Raw genomic sequence first — 25313 nt, 5'->3', positions numbered from 1 at the left:
TAGGTTATTTCTTGGGCTTCTAAAATACATCATCCCACTCTTGCTGTCTCACCTGGCTTCAAATGCAGTCCATGCACTGTCATTCTGAACCACAAGAATTGGAATGGCTGCCTCGTACGGAGAGCATCAGTGATGTAATCGGTCTGAACAGTACTGAAATCCCTCTCCAAGTAGGGAAAAACACAGGCACTTGCCCAATTACATTGCCTGACAAGCAAGGTCCCCAGTAGCTGTCATACGGCTGGACTGACTGGGCAAGAAGAGGCATAAAATAGGCCAGTGTTTCTTCTTTTCATTACTTGATCATGTGAGTCTCTTCATCAGCATCATAGAACTCCTCATCTTCACTTTCACTCCCTGTAGAGCTGTCTTTGTCTCCAGACTAGAAGCAAAAAGGAAGTCGTTAGTTAGACTGAAGCCACTAAATCAATCTCAACATACAGAACAGGAACCATTAACACTTCTATGGAATGCTGGTACAGAAAAAGTAAGAAAGCACAGATCAAACCACTGTATTAAAACTTTGTAGAAGACATGTGAATTCAGGTTCAAATCCTTGGTTCCTCCAAGTATCTTTAAAAGACAAGGGGTTGTTGAGGATGGAGTTTCTCTGCTCCACCAGCACCCTAGAGAATATATGAAGGAGAGACTGGCTAGAGTGGTTCTGAAGTGGTTATCTACTAAACTTTCTTAAATCTAAGGTGCCTACTCTGTGGAGAGCTACTGGAAACATAGTAGCTCACCACAGCTCAGAACAGACATATTGTTTAGGTAAAGCTTCTCCGTCCATAATGAACACACATCCTTGGGTAGCACAGACATTTTACTGTGCACGTTGAATTAAAAAGATCCCCCCTGCAATACTAAATCAAAATGTTATGGAAAAGGGAAAATCATTACCATGCTGTATGTTCAGAAGGTAAAATGCCTATTATAGGCATACCTACCCCAGTCAGAATCCTTTTCACAACATAACTTATACACATACCCAAAATAAAGTCAGCTATTACAACTAGTTGATTTTTATCTAGCCAGTGTAGCATTTTTCCATGGAACTGACACAAATGATTCCAGTTAAAAAGGTTCTCCTGCTAGAATAAACTCCATCTAATTTGATTATTCAGGATTTTTTCCCCAATATGCTTGCATCCATCCTAAGACTTCTGCCTGCCTAGTCATATGCTAAGAAGAGTGAGAGAGAGGGTGAAAAAGAGAGAAATAGAAATAGTGCTCCTGACCGACAGTACCATGCAAGCAAAATCTGTAGCTTTAGATCTCTCTTTAGAGAAGCTTTGCTACAGCAATGTGTGTTAACTGCAAAGGAATTTCAAGCAGTTTGAGCACTACGACCTGTCAGAAGATGTAAAGGGAATCATGTTAGGCTTTTTTTTCCCTAGACTTCTAAAACTGTTTGAGGAAAGTCAGGCTATCACTGGATGCTGTCCAACTTGAATATCACATTCATGTATGTTAACAGGAACAAAACCTCCGTTCTGGGCAATCAGAACACATGTTATCTTGAAAATTGTACAAAAGGACAATGGATTCCACAGGGGGAATTCAGGGTATGCCAAATAAATTCTAAATCTTTCTCACAACAGCTTCATAAGACCTCTCACAGCCTTGTCAAATAGGGTTAATGTTTAACAGCTTTCCATTTTATCAGCTTTGTGAGCTTTAAAATAAATCCCTAATGCATTCCGATATAATTTCACTGAAGTTACAGGATTAGTTAAGGCCTGAACCAATGACTTTTTCATTCAGATTCAATAATTTTAATCCATCTGGGCAAAATGTTCCTGAAAACCATTTGGAACAACACCCCCTTTTGTGGGTCCTGTTCAGGTTGGGATTTTTAAGCCTACAGAAGGACAAGCAAAGATTTAAACCTGAGAGGACTGACTGACATAAGCTAACCAATTTGTGGGAATACTAACAGACAATACTTGTCACCTCAAAGGGTAATACTGACTGTAGTTGGTTAAAGAAGAAAATAAAAATGTGACTTCCCACCTGTAAGCTGGAACACCTGCACTGCTGACAAAAATTGCTTTTGTTGGTAAACCATCTGCACAATTAAGACGTAATAATCATGTAATTACCAAAATAACAGCTGATGTAAACGTATATGACGGATTTGTGTAGTCAGCAAGAATGTGGTGCCACAACACATTATCCAGTATGGTTGAAAATGTTTATAAAATAACATGTAAAGTAGCTAAAGTATAAAATTAACAGTTACAGGGCTGCCTTTTTCAGCCTTTCTTCAATGCTTTTGTCACTGAACTGTGCTGTCCTATCAAGAACTATTACAGCTAAACTTGGTAAACAAGGCAATATATTGAAGCTTCTAATAGGAAGCAAATGTCCCTGTTCTAGAAGTATTTGATTTCTGTGAAAATAAATATGACTAACTGTGAATGTCAGAGTGCTTGACCATTCAATGATAGTAAAGGTGTTAAAAGGATCTTGTCTCATCTCAGCCTAATGGGGCAACTAACACGCTTTGTTAGGAGTTTCCCTTCAAGCCTTCTGACCACTTATTCTATTTCTCTAAGTCCCTCCATACTTAAAGTTTTGGGACCAGGATTTAAACTTTAAAACTTTACCCAGATTCAAACACCCACTCCCAGCTCTCTAGCTACTTCTTTCTAATCCCACTTCATTCACAGGGAATTAACCATGTCAAAAAAACCTCCACATGAGTGGAAGACAGACACCCAGAGAGGTGTCCAGGAGTTTAACAAAATAAAGTGATCTGAAAAACACAATTCAAGGAAACCTCATTGAAAAACATCGTGCTGCCACATTTATTTATGCTTATACCTGGGAGTTCTGTAGTTCCAATGTTTTCAATGAATCTCATTTGCCAGAATCAATAGTGGGAGAGATCTCAGAGGTTAGTCTGGCTTTAACTCATTCAGAGCCTGTCTAGAGCAGACCTGGTAACTTCCACTGCAGTTCAGCTGGGGCAAGTCAGAAGTAGTGTGCTGCCTTTGAGAGCAGCCCTTCACAAACAGGCTCCTGGTATTGTTAACATCTAAGGCTTTCTCAAGCTCCAGGGTCCAGCCTTGGCTGAAGCACACTGTAGCAATCAGTCTTAGAGATCAGAGACGCACAGACATCACTTTATCCCAAAGGGAAATGTTGTAAGCTTGTGGCCTTGAAGGAATGAATCAATCCAGCTGTATTTCAGCCTGCATTTCCAGAAAACATTTCAGACATGATGGTAGGGTTGCTACACTATCTTCTCCTTGGGGCCTATCCTCCACAGGCCAAGAATCACTATCCTAATCTATTTAGAGTGACAGATTCAAGCTGACAGCTGAAATAAACACAACAGAAAAGTACTAGGAAAAAAATCAGTATACCTGTGAGCCATTTAGGGCTTGCAGTGACATGGCTTCATCACCCAGCCTCCAGTAGGAGCACACCTGCAGGTCTGAAATAGTTTCTAGCAAAGGGCTGTTTAAGGTCTCTGGCAGCAATAAGCTTAAGAACCCAGACAACAGACCAGTTGCTCCAAACACAATGTAAGGCAGAGACCACTGTACGGATTTCTGGAAAAAATAACAGAGTTAGCTTGAGATTGGTTCCTTGTAGTTCATGTTCCATTACTAAAGGACCTAGCCTTTACAGCCATTCCCTCTGGCAGTGTTTGTGCTCCTATTTAGCACAAAATTCACCAATCCTTCTGTCATGGGTTTCTTTGTTTGTTTGTTTGGGTTTTTTACCAGTATTGTCAATTGTCTCTTGCCAATACTATTAGAACCCCACAGATTTTGTCATGAATTTTAAAAGAAATGCCTGCTGAATTTGAACTCAATTCTTGCCTCTAACATACGTACTTTTTAACAAATGCAACATCCTTTTGTAGAAGGGAATAGATACCCCAGAAACACAGAAGTGCTGACTGGAGATCTCTTCATGTTATCTAGGCCAACCATCTACTCTAAGCCCAATTACAGCCTCAGTTAGATAAGGTCAATCACTGCTTCACATAATCAAATAGTGAAAAAACTCCTAGGATGGAGATTTCCCCTCCAAGTAGATTGTTCCAGACTGCATTAAGCCTCTCAAGAAGCTTAATTTTCCAAATTTGTTATCTAACCCCCACGCCAAAACTTGTGATAAACATATGCTAACAATGTGGGATAGTGTCAAAAGCCTTCTCTGCTCTCCTCCCTTTGCTCATCCATATTGTCTTCCATGATAAAATGGCTGACTATTAAATTAAGCTGGCTGAAAAGAAATTGTCCTTAACAAATCCAAGTTCACTGATCCTGATTACCTTTCTTGCCTTCACATGCTTATAAACAGATTGTGGGAGATCATGTCTCAATCCTCCCATAGAGTGAGTTAGAGGTGCTCAGCCTGTAATACTTTCCACTTTCTGATACTGAAGAGAGACACAGGATTAGCTTTTTACCTCCCACAGCTACCAGTGATCCCTCACTACAATAGTGGTTTACCACAGATGATGAACACTTGCTCCACTATCACAACCATTCTCATAGAATCTTACCCCATGGAATGGAAAGCTTTCAGCTCTAAGTGTTCTTGAACCTATTGCTCCTCCTACTGTTTGCTGGCCTTCTGCTTCCTCAGCTGTGCTGATAGGCAGAGTATTGGAGAGAAGCTTTGTCTCTCCAGACTGAAGCACAAGTATTTCAGCTCATTCCATGTCACCCACCGACGGGATGCCCCTCCCATTCATTAACAGGCATATTTCCTTTAGCTGACAGAATCCCTATTTATGCTCCTTGCTAGTTTTAACTTCAATTGAACTTTGGCATTCCTGGCATCACCGGTGCCAGCCCAAGCAATGTTTATACTCCTCTTCTGAAAACAGCCTGTCGCTGTTTTCACAGTAAAGAAGGCTTATTTTAAAACAGGGAAAGAGTTTAGCTGTTTGATTCAAAAACTCACATTGTAGAGAGCAATTCCAAATTGAGAAAAATAACAGGCTGTGATCAAATAAAAGACCAACATTTCATCTCTTATCTCAGCTGTTAACTTCTCCTATTTTTACTATTATAAGATCTCCAGACACTGAAAATTCTTTAAAATACTGGAAGAAGTTATGAAACACAAAAATTATTGATTATTTTTGATCATTTTCTCAAATAAGGGTTCATTTGACATGTAACCAGAACTGCTTTCATTTTTATGGAACCCCTTCAAACATTATGATCCAAGATTTGTGTCTCATGCAGTATCAAATCTCTGGCAGACACAATATAATGAATGCCCCAACTGCTACATATAAGCTGCCTATTAAATCCACCTGGTAGACTGGCAGCAGTCTTGGCTTTGCCTGTTGCCCTCCAGAGGAGCTCACCCTCTCACCTGCCCAGTGCTTCGTTCTGCATATTAAAAGACTCCCTGCGCTCACCTGCCCTTTTCCTAACCTTCTGCCTCACATGTAAAATGGCAAATGGCAGAGAGGAAAATTACCTGAGATGAAATCTGTCAAATACAAGGAATTGTCACTGGGCCTCAGCAAACAGCTGGGAAAAACTGGCACACTTTTAACCTGCATACATGTAATACTCTAAGCACAGGAAAGTAATGGTGTCATCCCCATGTTTTGTTCTTCAGAATCTTTCTTTGCCTTGAGGGTGTATCAGATCTCCACATCACCTTCATTTACTGAAAGACGAACTACTTTGCTGATATTTATAACCCATGGATATTTAATGAAGTGCACTGACAGTAAAACAAACTTTTTCTCAAAAATGAGTTATTGAGCCCATATGCCTAATTTTGATGCAGTAGTTCTTTTAACCACATGGGTCTTTTGCTATTGGTTGTGCAGGATTTAAAATTTGCCATTACCATCTTGGTAATTTGAAATTATTATATTTTAAGGTCCACTAGATAGGTCCCAAAATTCCTACAGAGTTAAAACTTCTAAATTAAATAAAATAATAAAACTTCTAAATAAAATAAATAAATAAATTCTTCTAAATTAAATAAAACTTCTAAATTAAATAATGCAGAGGTTTTTTCTAATCACACAGAAGATACTGCAATGCTTTTGGCCTACCATGATACTGTTAAGACAGGCAATTTATGTATCTTAATTTATAAATGAAATTTATCCCAAATATTCCCATCTCTGTATGCCTCTGATACACCAGAGCCACAAAACAAAAATATACGTAACAGAAGTTCAGACAAACCAATGAAGGGACAAAAGGCGCAATGATTCCACCAACACGGGAAAACATGGAGCAGGCACCCATTCCAACATTCCTATGAGAAAAACCAAAAATAATTGATCTTTTGAAAAGTGTTACTGAGCAAGGAAAAAGACTCATTAGTCATGACCCTGAGCACATTAACTAGCAAAGAAAAGTCAAATGTAACTGAAAGCATCCCAAGACAGGAATGAAACATGGTTTTTGCGATTAAAATCAAGTAAAAATCCCCTTTACATTCAGAATTTTTTACATACACACCTAGGCAAAGCAAGTGTGATTTCAGTTCATGCATCTTGCCTGTGTCTGAAACTCTGGCCAAATTAATTTATTCAAATCCTACTTATCATCAGATTTACCCACTCGTGAAAAACACCATAGTATAGTTTCACTGGTGGCTGACCATCATATGCACCCATATGGCAGAAGCTTCTGTCTTCTCTGTCAGCACAAGCAGGGGGTGCTTTTGCCCCTACTGTTGCTCATAAACAGCCTGTGAAGCATCAAGTTACTTTTACAAAGTTTATTGACCAGTCATCTTCAGTGTTCCTGGTTAAGCATGTATGATGCTAGAGTTGTCTGGTTTTATAAAGCACTCATTAAGAGAAGTATCTGCAGTGCTATAGTTATCCTCATTAGTAGAAGGGGTGTTGTAAACAGGCCAAGCAGCTAAAGGTCTATTTTACTGTTACATAAAAATATGGTTAGTCTGAAGAGGACACTGCAAACTTGATGGAAGAGGGAGTGAGAAGATGATAAGGGAAAAATTTCAAATGTATAACTACATCTAACCATTATATGTAACTGAAAAAATCAAATTAAAAACTATATTTGATAGAGAAAAATAAGACAAATAAAAGATGATAATGTAAGAGAACCAGAAAAATTAAAGACTTAAAATTAACTTGTGTTACCTTATGACAGTGGGATAAAGTTCTGATGTGTAGATGTAGACAATATTAAATGCAGCACTGATTGTCAGTTTTCCCAGCAAAGACAGAGAGCGACTATTCACCACTGCAAACACTCCAGTATCTGAGAGAGAAAATGTGACCCTTGTAAGGCTTTTGAGTATTCCAATACACCTCGAATCATTTCAATCACACAATAGTATGGTGTGAAAAGGAATCTAGTGGAGAATCTAAAAGCTGAAGCTACAACTCAGTATTTTCAGTCTACCGCTAATTAAATACTAAATTACTTCTATCAGAAACTTGAAGAAGAGTATAACAGATATATTTTCCAAAAGTGAGCACATTTTTTTTAACAAGAGTCCTATTCATTGTCATTTCAATAGTATAATAATATTCTTCTAACATTATTACTTTGGAAGGAAGATGCTGTGAAGAATCACACTAAATATCCCATCCAGCTTAGTTTGTCAGAAGAGCCAGTGCTTATTTGCTTTTAACAGGCAAATCAGAGCTCATGCCCAGTGAAGACAGGTGCTTGCTTCTGGCCAGTGAGCCCTTTCACTTCCCCAGGCACATCACCCTTGCCTGACTTGGGCAGTTCAGTACACAGCTGATTTCCTGGGGTCTCACAATTCTGTCCTCTCTTTTCACATCTTATGTTTGGAATGACATGAAAGAAATACTTGGTGACTGGTACCAGTCAAACCAGAATATTTACAAATGTCCATGCTCAAGCACCCAAAATAATTCTGAAAACTTATCCCTTTAAAAAAGCTTTACCTATTAGACCTACTGTCATCTAGAGCAAATTCTGTACTCTGTCATAGATGTTTAATTTCTTGAATCAGTCTTAAAGCATTTGAAACATTCTCTTACTTTATGAAAGGTAATATACATCCATAGATCTTACAAGCAAGGTGAATTTATCTATCTGGTTTTAAAAAGAAAAATTGCTATGTAATCTGAAAACTATCATTAGCGCATCTTTACACAAGAGATGTTTAATTTCACATTTCTTAAAGATCCCCTAATTCAGAAGTTTATCAGAATGCTCTCCCGAGCTCTAAGTTGTGTAGCCACATTACTATTACCACAACCACACTTCTTTTGAATATTACAGAGCAGTGTGGGAAAGATGGAAACTTGCTCCATCACTCAGTTCTTCAGATCTTCTGACATTGATCTTCCACTCAGAGAGATATATCCAAGTTGCAGGGGTACTACTTACACTAACCTATCATCTAGCTATTGGAGATACTAGAAGAAATATCATTCATTGGGATGATGTCAAAAACACTGGAAAGGAGCAACTGATGTAAACAGAAATAAAGGGCAGAATCCAAAGGCAAAAATTCAAATCCAAACCTTACTAACAAGTTTTCTCTAAGGTCTATGGGAGGCTAATGCTTATTCTTTTTTTCTAATGAGTTGGCCTCTCTGGCTTCAAAAATTGAGACTCATATGTCATATGAGCCTCATCTTCCAGCAGCCATCAAATTGATATGCTGTAGGATGCTGTTTTAACCAATTCTTACCACATACTCCAGAAACAAAAAACTACATACCTCTCTTCTTAGGCAGAAACATGACAATAAGACAAGCCAATCCTCCCAGGAACAGAAATGCACTCAACGTTCGTTTCCGACCAAACCTGATATACAAAGATAACAAAGGTTTATATTCTGCATTAGGTTTGTGGGTTGCAGAGTAATGAACCCTCTGAATTCACACTGACTCTTTCTTTGCAGCTGGGAATTCTGAATTCCATCTTCCACCAACGCTTCCTCTCACACTGTTTTTAAACAAGCTTCTCCTGCACACTTAACAAAATGAGTGCCAGCTTTACACAGCGACTGACAATTTCTAGGATTTGGGGTTGCTTCCCGCTGTGTGTGACATTTGTAAACCTCCTCAGGAGACACAGAGCAGAGACTGGGATGAAATTCTACAAAAACTGAGACACATAGTCCAGAGTATCGTGGTTCAGGAAAAGGCTGAATATCTGCTCTGCTCTCACAGAGGTACTGCTATTGCAGGTCCTGAGACCACAGGATGGCCTGGGCAGAGTGGACTCGGGATAGCTCTGTGCCTGAAGTGAGGACGGGATCACGGGGCAGCGGTGGGAAGGACGTTATCTAGTGCTAGCCTGGAGGCAGCGCAGGCTCCTCCGAGCTACATCAACCTCACCCAAGGCAGAGGGATGGCTCACCATGAGGTGAGCGACTGAAAACAAGTTAAACTGCTATTTGAAATAGACATAAATCAATGCCACTTTCACATTGAAGCGGGAAGCCTCACACAACAGATACAAGCTAGGAGGCGTGATACACAGAAAATCTATCTTTGAGAAAAGTTATAAGGAAATCCTGAATGGGTTAATAAATTCCATACTTACCATTTTTGGTTAATCAAGTAAATACAGATTGGGTACGCTGGGATTTCTATCAAGCCTGACAGGGCTAAATTGGCATAAATACTTCCGCCTAAGTCACCCACATTAAGGGTAAGACCATAGTAAACCAAGCTGCACACAAACCTGCAAAAGACAGGAGAAAAAAACAGTGAAATCAGAGCTGACACTTTGCCTGCCAAATCAAAGCACTGGTCTGGCACAAAACACTATAAACTATATCTAGTGTTTCAGTATATAGGTCTAAAATGTTTCTCTGTAAGTGTATGATGCCTTCTAGGAAAATAAATCTTTTTGTCCCAGCAAAGACCCAATTCCTGACTTACTACTGAGTAAAACTTAAGACTACACTTACAAACAACATGTATAAACCAGTATAAAGTTAAAATACAATCATGACTATATTATATAATTTCATAAATGTCCTTGTCCCTTTTGTTTTTATCAGGTTACACTTTCATCCACACTTTTTCCAATTGTGTCTAAATCAAATTTCTCAAGCAGTTCAAACAACACTTCAACCGTCTTTTAATTTCTACACCTTGGATCCGTTTTCTTCATTCATTTTCCAACTCTGTTTAACTTTTCTTTTGTAACCCTATTGTCATGTTAACCCCTGTAAAGGGAGTTGTCTTTACAGAGAGGAAAGAAACTGGTCATTAATTCATTCTGCAGCATTCTGCAGCAAATCGGCAATTCTCATTTAAGGAACAGAATAATCAACTATTTATTCTGCCGTAAGCACTTGGAAAAGCAACATGAAAAAAGCTCAGTGCTGTATGCTGACAAAACCATTTGTTTTATTCTTATTTGACACATCTTTCCCAAATATATTCAAATATATCCCAAATTATAAAAGCAGCTACATGAGCAGTAATGCCCAAAGACCTGCATACTTATGTCACACATAAGGTTTTTTTTAAAGAATCAGTGAAAGACCTCAGGGCTAGCGAGATACCTGAAAAAAACCAGGCACTTTTGGAGTTAAATTTTTGCTAGTAACTAGAGGGAGCATCACCGACTCCTGCCCCTCACTGCAGGAACAGCCAGCACTTTCTCTTAAGAACTGTTGCCTACAATGTCGACTCATTAGACAAGGTAGGCCACCCACCTGCTAATGGGCTCCTTACACACAAAACAAGGAATAATCCATGTGAAGAGATACTGACAGCTCTGGGCCTAAGAGGAGGACATTGTGACTAATCTCAGCAGCCTTGTGGGTCAGAACAGTTTTGAGACTCAAAACACGAGACAGAAATGCAGAGATAAAACACCTCAGAACTGGACTGTAAAAATGGCTTTTTGCTAGAAATGTATTAAGGAAATACTGTAATAGATACTTAAATAGTAGAAAGGATCCCTTTTAGGTACAGCGTCCCTAACAATCTGTAGGATGAGGCAATTTTCAGCACCACATTCGCTTAAAGACTTAAAGAGGTTGCAGTAGCACAGCTGGGCCCACAAAGTATTTCCAGTACCAGGTGAACATCATGATCAAGGTGCGTCCCAGGAGAATCCTGTATCGGAACAGGTCCAGAAAGCTGCCAGCCTCTCTGGAGCTCCTCTCTGCTGGCAGTTTCAATGAAAAAGTGCATTTCTGCTTGCGGTTCCTCTTTGCAATGAGGTAGAGGGCATCTTCTGCCTCGTTCAGACGGCTCTGGGAATAGAGCCAGCGGGGGGACTCAGGAATGAATCTGAAACACACACACACACACAGACACCTTTAGGGGTTTTCTTCTCTGTGAGGCTGGACTTGTCTAAAGAAGCAAGGCTGAAATGCACTTCAGTATAATAAAGAGTTTTCAAACAACCCTTCAGGTATAACATTCATGCACTGAAACAGCAACAAAGCATGTTGAAAGAAAACATAAGCTGTACATAATTTAGATAACAAGAAATTTCACAGAGTGTATACATATATACACACATAGAAAGAGCAACATTACAAGTTACAGTATTATTATGATTCTGTCTCTGGAGAATTCAGATTTAAGGAGGCACACATTAATACAGGTAATACAGGATGCTTTTGTAAGAGCCACTAGTTCCATTTCTCATTTTCGACAAGACCAATTTCAACTTACCATTTTTCAGCTTTTTGCCAAATTCTCTCCTGCAGACAAAAGGCAGAAACTGTGCAAAGGTCATGTTCCTCACGTGCATTCTTCACTTGACAGGTCTGTAACTCCAACTATGTCTACTACACACATCATCTATTATTTTCAGGCTTCCAGACCTAATTTAAACTTTAGCCTTTGGTCAGAAGCTTTTAAAAATTCTTTGCCTCAGACCAAAAATTATATTTTTCCTCTAAGTTTAAAAGAATGTGATTCTGTGTTTTCACCAAAAAAGGAACTTAGAAAGGAACATATCTGATAGTATTTTCTACATTGAGTAATTTTTAAGCAATGTGGCAGGGAGGCAGTGGGAAATCTGGAATTTAAAAAAACCCTGTTCTTACAGAAAAGATAGGCCTCTGAGCACAGCTCTGAAATCACAAGCATAACTCACTTCAAGAAGTTGTATCTATCAATCTGAAAGTTAATTTTTTTTTCCCAAGGGTGCCCATCACCTCAAGGTTTTGAAATATCCAATGTGTCATCTCTGCCTTTCACCTCATGAACAGCCTCAAGGACCCTCCCCTGAGTTCTGATGCTTCCTTTGAAAGGGTTGTGGGGATTTTTTGAGGAGCAAAAAAGCTTTATTCAAAGAGTTACTGAAGTGAAATAGATGTTGGAAAGGAAAAGACCTCTAGTATAAATAGCATCTAAAATAATTTCGCTCTTTTATTTACTGAGATTGAGATATCAGAAAGTATGTAAGAAAAGAAGACCGCACTGCATCACAGAGCTTTCAGTGCTGAAATTCACAAAGCCCCTACTATCTCCAAAAATATCACATTTGAAAAATTAAAGGGACCTGCCCATTTTTTCTTTTGCATGTCACTTTTAGGACTGGACAGACAAGCAATTTTGATGCTGTTCCCTCTATGTAAACACAGGAGAAGCATCATGTTATCACATAAATACTAAACCATTCCTGTATCTTTTATCATGTATTCATAGTGCCTCATAGCACACCAGTTTAGGTCATCTATATACACCAGCTAAAGAACAGGATGTGCTTCTCTTCTCTTCCACCCTAAAGACTGTTCCCTTCTACAGTAATACTGCACGCACAGCACAGTAAGTGTAGACTTACAGGCTCAGATATTGCAGCACTACTTTTCGAAGAAACCACAGACTATGTGGGGGAGAGGGGGTATACAAGTTGAGAGAAGTACCTTATTTACATCATTTCATGCCATCCTAGAAAGACAACTTGACTTAATAGTTTGGATACTCTATTTGTTTGATTTTTTTTGGACATCTTTATTTATGAACCTCTGTTTGAACAACTTACAGAGAGAGGAGAAAGATGACTGTTCCTTCCAGATTAACCACAACAGCCAGAGTCCTCCAGGAACGAATGAAATACCCTAATAAAGCATACTGGGCAATTCCAACAGCAAAGAACAAGCCACCAATAGAACCTAATGTACAATTAAAAACAAAACAAAACAAAACAAAACATTATCACTCCTGTAAGAAACATTAGTAAATCTCAACAAATGGGATCAGACAAGAACTAACTCTTTACTAGCAAAAATTCCTTCAGCAATTCAGGCAGAGTCACAGCTCTTTGGCCAAAGAACACCCTGTCCTTCATTCATGCAGAGCAGAACTTTTACATCTAATTGCAAAGATCAATAAAAACCCCTTCTACATCCTCCACTCCCAACAAAGCCCTGTGAAAAATGAAGTCTTCTAATTCCAAATATGTGTATGTATGCAGCATAAGTATGAACCTTTCTATGTATAAAAATAAATACTACAAAACATTGAAAAACTGGTAGTTTTAGGAATATATAGAGTATTCATTTGTAGCTTTTATGATTTATAAGACACCCTATTTTAAAACAGTCTCAGCATAGCACTTCTTGGGCTTTCTAAGTCAGGCCCTGGAGCTCTAGCGATGCCTTAAGTTTTAGCTTTCAAATTTTTCAGATTCTGTACTGCTTTAGTGTGCAGTTCTGAACTTCATATTAAGGGATGGTAAGCACTTTTCACCGAATAGCTAGACAAAACAATTCCTTTTCTAGCTTGGGACCAAGGACAACTGATCCAAATTTCAGGCCCAAGAGCATAAACAACATGAACTGAAGAGAGAAAAACAAGGACGGGACTTCATAAGCTAAAGCTATAAAGCTGTAAGTTCTGATGCAAATGTATCAGAAATTATAAAAGTGAGAGACCTCATGACCAGTCATCCATTTTTGCAACCATTTTGGTTCATCTTGGGTGTAGACCTGGCTGGGTTCTTGTACTGCCTAAGGTGCATCCACTGAGGCCTTTTAATAAATAGCTACTTTATTCTTTAACTCCATCTAGCCTTTGTTCTAGGTCAGCCTTGACAAGGCATCAGTAGCAGTACAGGTTACACACATTTCTGAAGGACAGGTCCAATACTAGCAATCAAGACAGTTAAGGGTGTCTATGTCTTCTAAATCCTAAGGGTAATTACTACATGGTACAACTTTTTTTAATAATATATAAGCAACAGTTTTCTCATCCTCCTATGATATAAAAACATTTTTCATTTCTTTTTAAGAACTGCCAGGAAGGAAAGAATCTATATTTAGCATACGAACACTTGGCTCTGTTTAACAGAGTCCAACATTCTGATTAGTAGAGCTCAGTTATGACAAACCTTGGATGAGTATTTAGCTGGTAACATTCATGGGAGAGGTTTCAGCTGGATCTTTGTCAACTTGAGTGATGCAGAGATCTGAATGGCCCCAAGTCATCTACCTCGCTTGTCCAAGGTTCATATTGAATAAGCAGAGTTCAAAGACTGTGATCACAGATATGCTCAAGTGGAGCTAAATTTGCAACTGCTTTGTGCGCCTCAAGTGGTGTGTGAGAGTGAAATCTATGAGTTCTGACAATAAAGGCAGTTTACCTGCTAGTGCCCAGTAGGCTGTACCCACACACTCATTCAGTAGAACAAAGGCTACCAGTGACATCCCACCATTCATCACCCCTACTAAGAATCGGGAAACGGCAAAGAAATCATACGACGGTGAGAATCCATTTGCAATGGCAAACAAGATGTCAAGTGCAAAACCTGGAAAATAAAGCAAAAAGTTTGATTTTAGAAGGGTGCCTAAAGAACAGAAGCACTTACTGGTATCTTTACTTGATGCCCACTGGCATCTGTCCTAAGCCATCATAGTAAACACCAGCACCACAGGTTTGAAAAGAAATTTAAATACCTAGAGTCAATATCAAAAAGGAGGGGACACAGGAGTGGTCTTCTGTTACATAGTTTGCAGTTTGAACCTTAAATTCAGTTCATAGCAGACAATTTTTTTATACCATCAGAACCATTGTCTGACTCCTGTTAAAGATGGTTTTATATTTATCCCTGATACAGAAGCCACAGGTTAAATATACGACCAAGTATCTCTCCTTGTTTTTAGAGACCAGTGTATAGAAACCAGAGAAGAGAAACATCACCAGCGGACAATACATGGTGGGTTTGTATGCAGAGCAGGCCCACCTTTTTGTGCTTTGAACAAGTGCTGTTCCTTCAAAGAGAAACAAAAAGCATAAAACATTTCTTTAAACTCTACATGCTCATGCACTGACACATAACTTTATACTTACACAAAACATGCAGTTTCAAATATTGTTTGATCCAGGGACAGTTAGAAAGCTTATGAGCTTCAAAACAGTATGAGGATCACAAATACATAAAAATTAAATCATGCAGATAGGGGATAAAAGGTGCAACAAATCCCTAACAGGTTATACAGGTAAGAATGCTGTTACAAAACTACTAAAAATACTCATGGCAACTTGCAGAGATCCCAAGAGCACAACATTGCACAAGTGAAAGCATTTTACGGCATAACTCACAGAAATCCAAATGGTGACTGAAGAGTGAGATATTGATTTGTTGTCTCAACTTCTATGGCACAAGTATATTGGAATGCCGAAACAAACAAAATCATAGCACATGATTTACAGCGGCACATCAAGTTCTCAGCAGAAACTGGGCCGCTGCCACAGATCTTCAGGCCATTGCCAATGGCCTTCATGTCATTAATTTTATCAAGGGGTTACCTGTGAGATAGACTTTCTTCCTCCCGAAGCGATCGGACAGCTGGCCAAAGGAGATGGCTCCAACAAACACACCACTGAAGTAAAAAGAACTGGCAGCACTGACTTTGTATGATGCATTGCCAATTAAAAACCACTGGATGGAGGGGGAAGAAAAAAACAGAAACAACAAACCAGCAAAAAGGCAAATTAATCAGAATCCAAACAGTTCACCAACAGCTAATAGCTGGAGGGGATGTTAAAAATTTTAAAGAAGATCAAGCTCTTCATAAATCTCCCAAGCATCATATTCAGTAAATCACCGGTCCCCACTGCTGTCTCCCAAACTCCTCGCAGGATACTAACACTGTAGTTCTCCTAAATCAAATGCAGTCTTTGGTTCTGAAATCAAGAACAGATTCCTCACAATACTCTAATTTTTGCAGCTTTCTCCCACTTTCTCTTCTTCTGCCTTCTTTTACATAGAGCTGTTAACCTAAATAGATTCAGCTCTACCTATTGACATGTGTCACTGCATGTGTGTAGAACACATATTGTGAAAAAATAGTTGTGGTTTACATCTGAAGATATTCCTGCACATGCTGCTCTTTATGAATTGTCTTGTCCCTGAGCAATACTTTGGTAGCACTAGACAAGTTAGTCAGGTTTTCTGCACACACTCATCTTTTTTACAGCGTACTTCATCATTTCCAGTTCTCTTCAATTCCAATACAAATACATCTTGTAATGTTTGATTCTTATAGACTTAATGGCTCAAGTTGAACCTGACAAAATTCTTTGCCCCACAGAAGTGCAGAATGAAAATATGCCATGCTCTCAATGTTCAAAAGTTATTTCCTTTCATATTCTAAACACTCCACATCTTCTGTTCTTTTCTTTTTCTATTCCTCTTACACCTTGAGATAATGTTTCCTTTTAGTGACAACCAACTCTTCTTCCTGTGCTGGTAAGCTGGTGATTATGTCATTATCCCTGCAATAACTCTATGTAATCTTCTCCTCATAATCTTCTCTTCCTCTACCAAAATCTCATTAAATATCCTTTCGAGCAAAGCTTATATTATTTCAAAGCTCAGTTATAAACTACCTCATCATGAGAACAGAGCCATGCAATTAAATCTCACAAAGATTAGGATGCTAACAAAACATCATTCATAAGCTCCAAGAAAATAACTTGCTTACTTTCTATATGTGCTTCATTCTGAATTGTTACTTTAACAGGAAAGTAGTTACTGATAATAGTAGGAAATGCATCCATAAAGTGCCAAGACTGACAAAATTCAACTGAAACCAACCACATGACCATAAATCAGCTTTTGAAGTGTCTGCAGACTTCAAAAACAATTCCCAGAAAAATAAATTTGTAAAATAATTGCATATGTGATTAATTTTATCCTGAAATAACACGGTCAGTTTGTTTTATAACAGCTACAAGAATCATGCCCTAACTTTTGGTATAAAAATTTAAAAAGCTGCCAACATGAAAATTGTTGACATGAAATGCTTTCTGAATCATTCAGGAATTAAGGGATAATTTGGTTGCAAAGCAAAATTTCTCCTCAAGATTTATTTCAATGTCTAAGCCCTTTAGAGAGCTCAAGGCTTTTCTCTTCTACATAAAAACATGCTACATATATGTTTATTAAAAAGCATATATGAAGAAGCTTCAAAATCAAGCTTTTTACATCAGAATATTTTCCAGTGTAAATTTGTAATGCTCATGTTATCAATGATGCCACAAGATTAAGCACTGACACACCCTCTTTAAATGTAGGAAAAAACTTCTTTACAATCAATCATGAAATCAGATTAATAATGAATTAGTGGTGAAATATTCTCCAGATATGCATGTTCTCTCTCAAAATGTTCATACTTAGCAATAACCTCCAAATATACCAAATATTCAGCTAACAAATTCATAAAAACTGTACTTTAATAGAGGGAAACAGAAAAGCTATGAAGATTTTATTCATATGGGCCTCTACTGAAACACGTACTAAAGAGTTAGAAAGCAGACTCTAGACAAGTTGCCTTTGGGTTGGGGTTTTTTGGGGTTTTTTTTTGGTTTGGGAGTTTTTTTAGGATTTTTTATTGCTCAAGCAGGCTTTGTTCTTTACCTGCATTTCTTATTTATGCAACCAAAATGTATAAAGATCTGTATAAAATCTATGTCATATGCTAGGCTCTACAATCATGTCTGACTTGTCAAGTTTAAGAGAGTAAAAGATTCTTGAGCAAGTTAAAAAAAAAAAAACCAAAAAAGAAAAACCCCAGAGAAATTTCAAAAACCTTACTGAGTTTTAAATAATGCTTAAGAAATCCACCATCCACTAAAATTTTAATTTAAATGGTATCATAAGTACTCATATCCTCTTTATTGTGAGAATAAGAAGCAATGCCTTTTGTACACAACAGCTTGGTACTATTCCAAAGCTGGCCATTTTTATTAATATGCTCCTAACCAATAAACTGCTTTACAGGAGTAATTTGGACAGCATTAATACCTCAGGACAATAGCCACAAACTATCAAATGGTACTACACTGGACTCCACAGTTCAGCTCTACATTTAGACCTTGTACGTAATGCACTCAGAGCTCTTATAAAGAAAAATTTGACATTAACAGATACTGACAGACCCAGGAAGGGCAGGTGTTGCACACATCAGTGCAGAGTCTGGAATCATTCCTGTAGGGACTGTGTCTAGTCCATGAAAGAAACCACTTAAAAAACACAGAGGCCATGCCAACGAAGCCAAAGCTTGTTTTGGAATCAAATGTGAGGGAGCTGCTTTGTCCACCTGACTCCCCACTGCCCATGTTCTTGTATCTGGAGCTGCAAAGACTGCATGAGCCACTTCCCCTCCAGTTCCTCCAGTGCTTGCTAACTGCATGATGGGTGCACTGGAGCTCTGCAAGGGGATGGCCAGAGAGAGCTCAGAGTCCATAAAGGATTTTGAGCAAATTAGTAAAATGAATGTCATGATTCCAGCTCAAATGTGGAACCAGGCTGCAGGATGCAATATGTAACCTTCACACCGAAAAGGTGAGAAGTTTTGGAGCAGAACATTGGTCAAGATCTGCACAGCAATATAAAGCTAGCTTTTGTTGCTGGTAAAGACATGAGCACATTACCTGGGCTCTAACTGGAGGTAGCATGTTTCATGTGCTAATCAGAACATGCATTAGTATGCAAGAAAAACGCAGTACAAGGAGACCCCCAAAACCATCTCAGTAAGATTTACTACTCACACACGAGGCTGCAAAACACATCTCAGACTTACCTCAGAGACTATGGATGTGAAGCTGCTGCCAAAGTGTACGTGCTTACGCACCTCACTGCCGTTGGCAGTCAGAAGCCATTCCCCAAAAGCTCCCTGCTCGCTCACTGAATGGTTACCATGGCTCTGATTAGCTGAGAGCCCTTGGAGATCCCAGTGGTAGGGAGGAGTTGCACCCACCAATGCGATGAGGATGGCTTCAGTGGCCACATAGAGCTGGCATGAAAGACAAAAAACATCAGAGATGCTCAGCTTGAATGCAAGCAATGTCTCCTCCACAGCTGGATCGAATCAGTATTAAACACATTCCTATTTTTTTATTTGCCTTCTACCACTATGAAATGTTACGTATAGCCCGTCTACCAAACAGCACACACTGAAGAACTACAGCTTTAACAAAAGTGGTTCTTGCTCTTTTTTATGTGTTGGATATTTGAGAGAAAAGAAGTTTCCCTCCTGACACCTTTCTCTCAGTCAGATGGCCCCAAACTCCCAGTCATAGCAGGTACAGATCATGGATAGAGGAAAAGCTATTAGATGTGCTAAGGAGGAGAAAACCCTATTCTCTAATGCAATATATTACTCTTCTATGCTCTCCTTCCTCCTGTGTTGTTCACTCCTCTAATTTGGTATTTGGACTAGATCTCCTCCTCATGGTTTCATATCTAATCCTTCCCAGTTTTGACAAAATTAATTCTTTGCTGGTTTTCTACCTTCTGTGGACCTGTTTTACTCTTAGAAGAGACACAGACAACCATGTGAACACACACACGCATTTTTAATATACCTACATATTTACAGACACACACAAGGTCTAAATAGGGATCAACAGTCGCTTTTGTTTAGGAAAGAATAAATAAAACTCCTGGAAACCCAGACATTTCAAGCCTGGTCCAGAGCTGGGTTGCTGCTGCTTGCTAAGAACATTCATAGGTCACATTACAACTACCACTTAAATCCCCATGGTTTGAGACCTGTTTGAACACAGAAGTGGCACAAATTCCACATGAGAAGATGGATCATAAAGTCTTCAGAGGGACAAAGCGCATTGCTAGTAACAGCCCCACACGCTCACCAAATAAAACTGCTTCATCTCAAGCCCTTATTGAGGAACTGAACTCGGCACAGTGGTTCTTGACAAAACAAACAAACCCCTTCCTCCATAAAAAACCCCTCATTCATGCCTCTCCATTCTCCAAACCCTACTTAGGTACCTCCTGAACAGTCCTTGCTCTGCTCCCAGCATCTCCTCCCCATGTTCTTGGGAACAACATATCCAGAGGAAGCTTGTTCTCTCAGAAGGCTGCTTCACAAGTAATTCGCAAAACTGGGAGAACCATAGGTGCAAAAAAGCAGCCTGAGGACCTCTGAATTCTGATGCATGCAACATCAGATAATACTGCTCTGTTCTCTACAACAGCTGAGCAGCTGGAGTTACACCCAGATCTAAATGAAAATTATTACTATACTAAAACAGAGCCCTGAGTTATTACCTGGAAGCAATTTTTCCCATCAGCTCCTCTTTGTATTCTACATGATAAGCTACTACTTTAGTGGCAGGAGGTAGATAAATATATTTTAAAATAATTATTTTTCACTTTTCCATTAAAATCATTAAATATCAGAAGAAATTTGGAAAAAAACCAGTTAACTTATTATTTGAGTTTAAGAACAATTTCTAGATCGACAACAATGAAAAGTAAAAGAACTCATCTGGGAAAGAAGGCAATGACTAAGATCACATGGAAAAGAGGTATTAAAAAATGAATGACCGTGTTGCTAGGGATGTGTGGATACAGTACTCTCAAGAACAGCTTGAAATTACTGAGAAATTAGAATTACAGGTCATGACATGTGGTGCATCCCCCTACACTGACTCACTCAGACAATTATGTGCCAGGACTAAGTGATAACATCCTTGCCTTTGTCTTGTGAAATAATAAGCATATATTTGAAGTAGATCAAGAAACAAAATCCTCAAGGCATTTGGTTTCAAGAAGGAAAACATAACACTTTTCATTTTTGCATGAGGTGAAACCAGCTACAGAAAACTGAATAGAAAAAAATAAGCGATTGCAGAAACACTACACTGTTTTTTTTTCAATTAAAAACCCCCAACAATCAGCTTTTGACATCCTAGTGGGTGCAGCAACTAAGGATATCATAAAGATAGAAACACTTTCAATTGATTTGTGCAATCAGCAAACCATATGAAGATGGAGATGTGTTTTTTGATATTATCAAATAGTATTGTTCTATATTCAAGTTCACTGAGTCACTGCTGACACAAAACTCTCCTTCCTAGTGGACGCCTGCCTTGTATTCTGGGTAAGAGGTTCAGTAAACCCTATTAATTTCATTGTGGAAACAAAACAAAGCCCACAAAACACCCCCCAAAATTCAGTGACAATTCTGAAGGTCAGAAACATTTTCTAGAAGTGATTTTAAAATCATGATGAAGGAAACTCTATACTTAATTACAAAATAAAGTTCTCATTTAAGTAAGAGTTGTGTTAACGAATCTGAAGATTTCTCCCTTAAGAATTCTAAATGCTTGCACTTAAAAGTAACATACTTGTGCAGACTGGTGAACAACACAAAAAAGTAACAAATCAAATAGGAATATTATATAACAAGTGTATAAAATATAAAATTACTATATTATATGCACTGTGGCAAACAAAGCCCTTAATTTTTCATTTGTTCTATAACCCAAATGAAGTCAAATATATGTCATTTAGTATTTAGTTCCTGTTTATAAAACATTTTAATTGGCTCTATATGGATGTTAACAGTGCCCTACCAAATTCCCTGCACTGATCTGTATTAATCAAGATGAATACCAAGTACAGGGGGACAAGGCACAAGCTCTTAGTCATTGATGATGAGATGCTTAGAGTTCTGTTAGTTGAGGTTTCTCCTATTTGTTAATATTCTCTTTAGGTTAAAATTTTATAGTCTGCCTAAATTAGAAGACTGTGGTGTAAGGGGATTTATTAAAAGGCAATGCCCTAATAACCTGTAAACTTTCACATTCCCTGCTAAGTAGAAGGAATTTTAGTTAGCCAGTCAAAGCTGTTTCACTAACAGATTTTGAAAAAAACTTAAAACTAATATTAATAGAAGTGACCAGCTTTCTGGATGTTCGTTTTCATAATAAATGACATCCAAGAAACATACAGAACCTCCAATAGCAAGGAAAGGGGAGAATGAATTCAAAGTTTCATTTGTGTATAGTGAAATAAGCACAAAAATAATTTAAGAAACTCTTTTAGACCTCATAATTTACCCATTATGAAGCACAAATGAAAAAACAAAAGCAAGACCTCAATTCTAGGAAGAGAAGCTTTTAACCTTTTTTACTCAGCTCATAAGCAATTCCCAACTAGCCTGGTCATTCTAGACAAGTAGCAGCTGAAGCATTCATTGCCCAACAAAATAATGAGTAAGACAGTAACTTCTGACCTTTTGAATACAGAAACATTAAAACTGCACCCTGAGGAAAGATAGAAATTAAGGAAGAACAATGAATGACCTTACTCTGGTAGAAGCTTTTGATAAGGAGATGGTTACAGTTCAGGATTGGAGTAATTTCTTCTGAACCCATGACAAGCAGCTGAAAAGCTGGAGGGCAACCTAATTTTTGAAAATCTGATGATCTCATCTGCTCCAAGTCATCTCCAAAGGGTGATTTGGCTTTAAATCCACATTATTTTTTTCTCCTCCATAGCTCCTACGTAGAAAAGCCCTACAACATCTTCTTGCTGCAAAATTATTATTTGCTGCTGACAACACATTCCTCCATTAAAGTATCCTTCCCTTTCTGGTGGCACAGGAAGAGGGAGAACACCGTAAGACAGAAGGAAAAGCTGTCGTAGTTAAAGCAAAGAATCACCATGTGCAGAAGAACATGACATCTCAGTTCCTCACCAAGGCCAGACCCACTCTGACAGATCACTTCCAATGCAGAATGTAACCACTGTTGGTTATTACCTGCGACTTACCAATGACAGAGCAGACACATATTTTGAAAGAACTTACGGTTTCTGCAGAGAAACAGAGAAAACCCACACAGTTCAGAGTTTTAAAGCCTAAAACTGCTGGCCTCCAGAATCTACAGCAAAAAGTCAAAAGTCTGTCCAAAACCTTACATAATTTCATTCTAGAAATTCTTTAACATCCACAATGGAGACAAACACAGAAGACCACAAGTCTTAGAGCCTGACCTCCTACAGGTCTGTGGAAAATGCCCCTCTAGCTTACCCCACCTGTTCAAAATACCCAAACACACACCTCTCAGCTATTTCATGCTCAGTGTTATTTTGGTGGGCAGTGGCAGCAGCAGGGGTTTGTTGCTCCTGCTCAGCCTGGGTGTCCATGAGCCAGGTGACTGCTGCCATACACAGACAAGGGCTGCTTTACTTTCCACGTGTTTGGTGTCTGAAGAGCAAATACCTTCATTGTACATGCTTTCTGCAACACCTCCTGTGTACATACCCTTTGTCTGACAGGGCCACAGGAACACAGCACCCTCACTCACATCACAGGCTGACACGTCTCTGAACATGAAGTAGGAAGTGTTATTTTTCTGTCTTTAGAAACACAAGTCAAAAGAAAGCTCACGGACTGGTAAGTTAAAGAACCAACACGATACATATGAACCAAAATTACAAAAAGCACTATTAATACTACCTCTGCTTCAATAGGAACATTTGAGGAAATCAAACTACATTAATGTGCAATCAAGTGCCACAACTCCTCAGTCAAATGCCAGCTACATACTTTCACCAATATCATATCAGAAGTGCCACTCCACTCTTCTTATGCGGAAAAGGACTTGGAAAAGAATAAAGCAAAGAAGTGCTGTAAGTTCCTATTCCAGTGTATTAATATAATAAAGCAGCCCAGAAGTGGACCATCCCAATGGTATTACAGGGTCACATGAAAAAGTCAGCAACTGCCGGCAAAAAAAAAAGCAGGAACTGTGGGCTGGCAAGTATCAGGCAGGGTTTAGTCCTGTTTCCACAAGCAGGACTGTGTTTCATGTCTGCCCCTCTTTTTCTCCATACTTTCCAGCCCATGTTGGCTAAAAACTTATCTGAGTCACAGGCAGTATTTTAAGAGATCAAAGTCCTCATCTTTGCATGACATTTTGGGACACTGCCAAGGAATACTGGGTGAGCATCTTGGTTTCAGAAAGGCAGTTCTGCTAAGACTATAAGAAAAGCATATCCTTGGCTAAAGCATTTAACTTGCTAATTTATTGCTTACTTGCAAAGTTTTTGTTTAAGTATCTGGACTAAAAGACAATGCTGACATTTGTATAAGCTACTTTCATTTATTTATTCATTTTAAGGACCTGTCTGAGTGTAAGCAATGAAGATCTACTTGTGTTTTGTTTATGGGGTTTTTTAAACTGAAAAATGTCTTCTGTTTACCACTATTTCAGAGCAACATGATGCTCCAGAACTGAAAAAATACATTTTTCCCGTTTCATTGTTGAACTTGCTAAACCACTGATTTTCAGTTTACAGCCTACAGGCCTCAGAATTCCATGAATTATTTCTTAAAGGCTCAGAAAAAATAATTAAGAACTGTTTCAGCACTCTTAAATTTACTGTAAAAGGGTATAACTTCTTCAGGAGGAAGTATGCCAAGGGTCTACAAATTAAAAGATATTAAAGGAGTCTGGTATTTATATATTTTTAAGACACCAGCAACTAAACATCACACCACGAAGTTTTATAAGCTATACAAACAAGTCACTCCATCTTTCCTTACATGAAGATCTCAAAACCTTCATTGAGCCTTCCAAGGCAAATTCTTAACACCCTTTCACCCTGAGCCCACCACGATTAGGAAAACACAACGTTTAACCAGGTTAAACTGCAAACCTAGTCAGAGATCATATTGTAAACAGACGAGACCTAGAAAACAGATGTTATTGCTCCAGAGGGACTCCAGTCCCACTGGGCTAACACTTGGAAAAAGCAAACAGGTTTTACTTAATGTAAACAATACACAAGAAGCACTGTCTTAAAGAAGCAGTTATATTAACTACTCCAGTTAAAACAACGAAGACATTTGAGAACACAAAACTTTATCAGAAATGAAGAGCAACTGTCTCATGCAAGTGGGAAACAACTGTTCTGAATTCAATTACACACCTACTAATTCTCTCACCCAAGAGGAAAGGAATTTAAAGCTTCTAAAATGGAGACATGTCAGTGAGGAGTGCCTTGATATTGCTAGTGGAAAAACACAGGTAATTTAATGCCTACAAAACATGGGAAGTTAGAGACTGTGTATACACAGGGGCAGGAAAGAAAGAAGGGGAGATAATG

The 25313-nt window shown here is 38.6% G+C and overlaps 1 protein-coding gene across 1 annotated transcript in view; it reads right to left on the bottom strand.

Annotated features, from left to right (window-relative positions):
* Positions 1–295: 295 nt before the first annotated feature.
* SLC22A15 (solute carrier family 22 member 15) overlaps positions 296–25313 on the bottom strand; it is a 31491-nt gene continuing 6473 nt past the window's right edge. The window contains exons 2-12 of the mRNA XM_053969671.1: positions 18973–19185; positions 15695–15827; positions 14529–14693; positions 12930–13059; positions 11006–11221; positions 9513–9653; positions 8683–8768; positions 7118–7238; positions 6186–6258; positions 3372–3560; positions 296–382 (exon numbers count right to left, since the gene is read on the bottom strand). Of these exons, the coding sequence (XP_053825646.1) occupies positions 296–382; positions 3372–3560; positions 6186–6258; positions 7118–7238; positions 8683–8768; positions 9513–9653; positions 11006–11221; positions 12930–13059; positions 14529–14693; positions 15695–15827; positions 18973–19185 (1554 nt within the window). The remainder of the gene's footprint in view (positions 383–3371; positions 3561–6185; positions 6259–7117; positions 7239–8682; positions 8769–9512; positions 9654–11005; positions 11222–12929; positions 13060–14528; positions 14694–15694; positions 15828–18972; positions 19186–25313) is intronic.

Source organism: Vidua macroura, chromosome 2, assembly GCF_024509145.1.
Source record: "Vidua macroura isolate BioBank_ID:100142 chromosome 2, ASM2450914v1, whole genome shotgun sequence".
In the NCBI taxonomy this organism is placed as follows: domain Eukaryota; kingdom Metazoa; phylum Chordata; class Aves; order Passeriformes; family Viduidae; genus Vidua; species Vidua macroura.
Note: the sequence above shows the minus strand (reverse complement) of the source record. Positions and strands in the feature narration are given on the sequence as shown.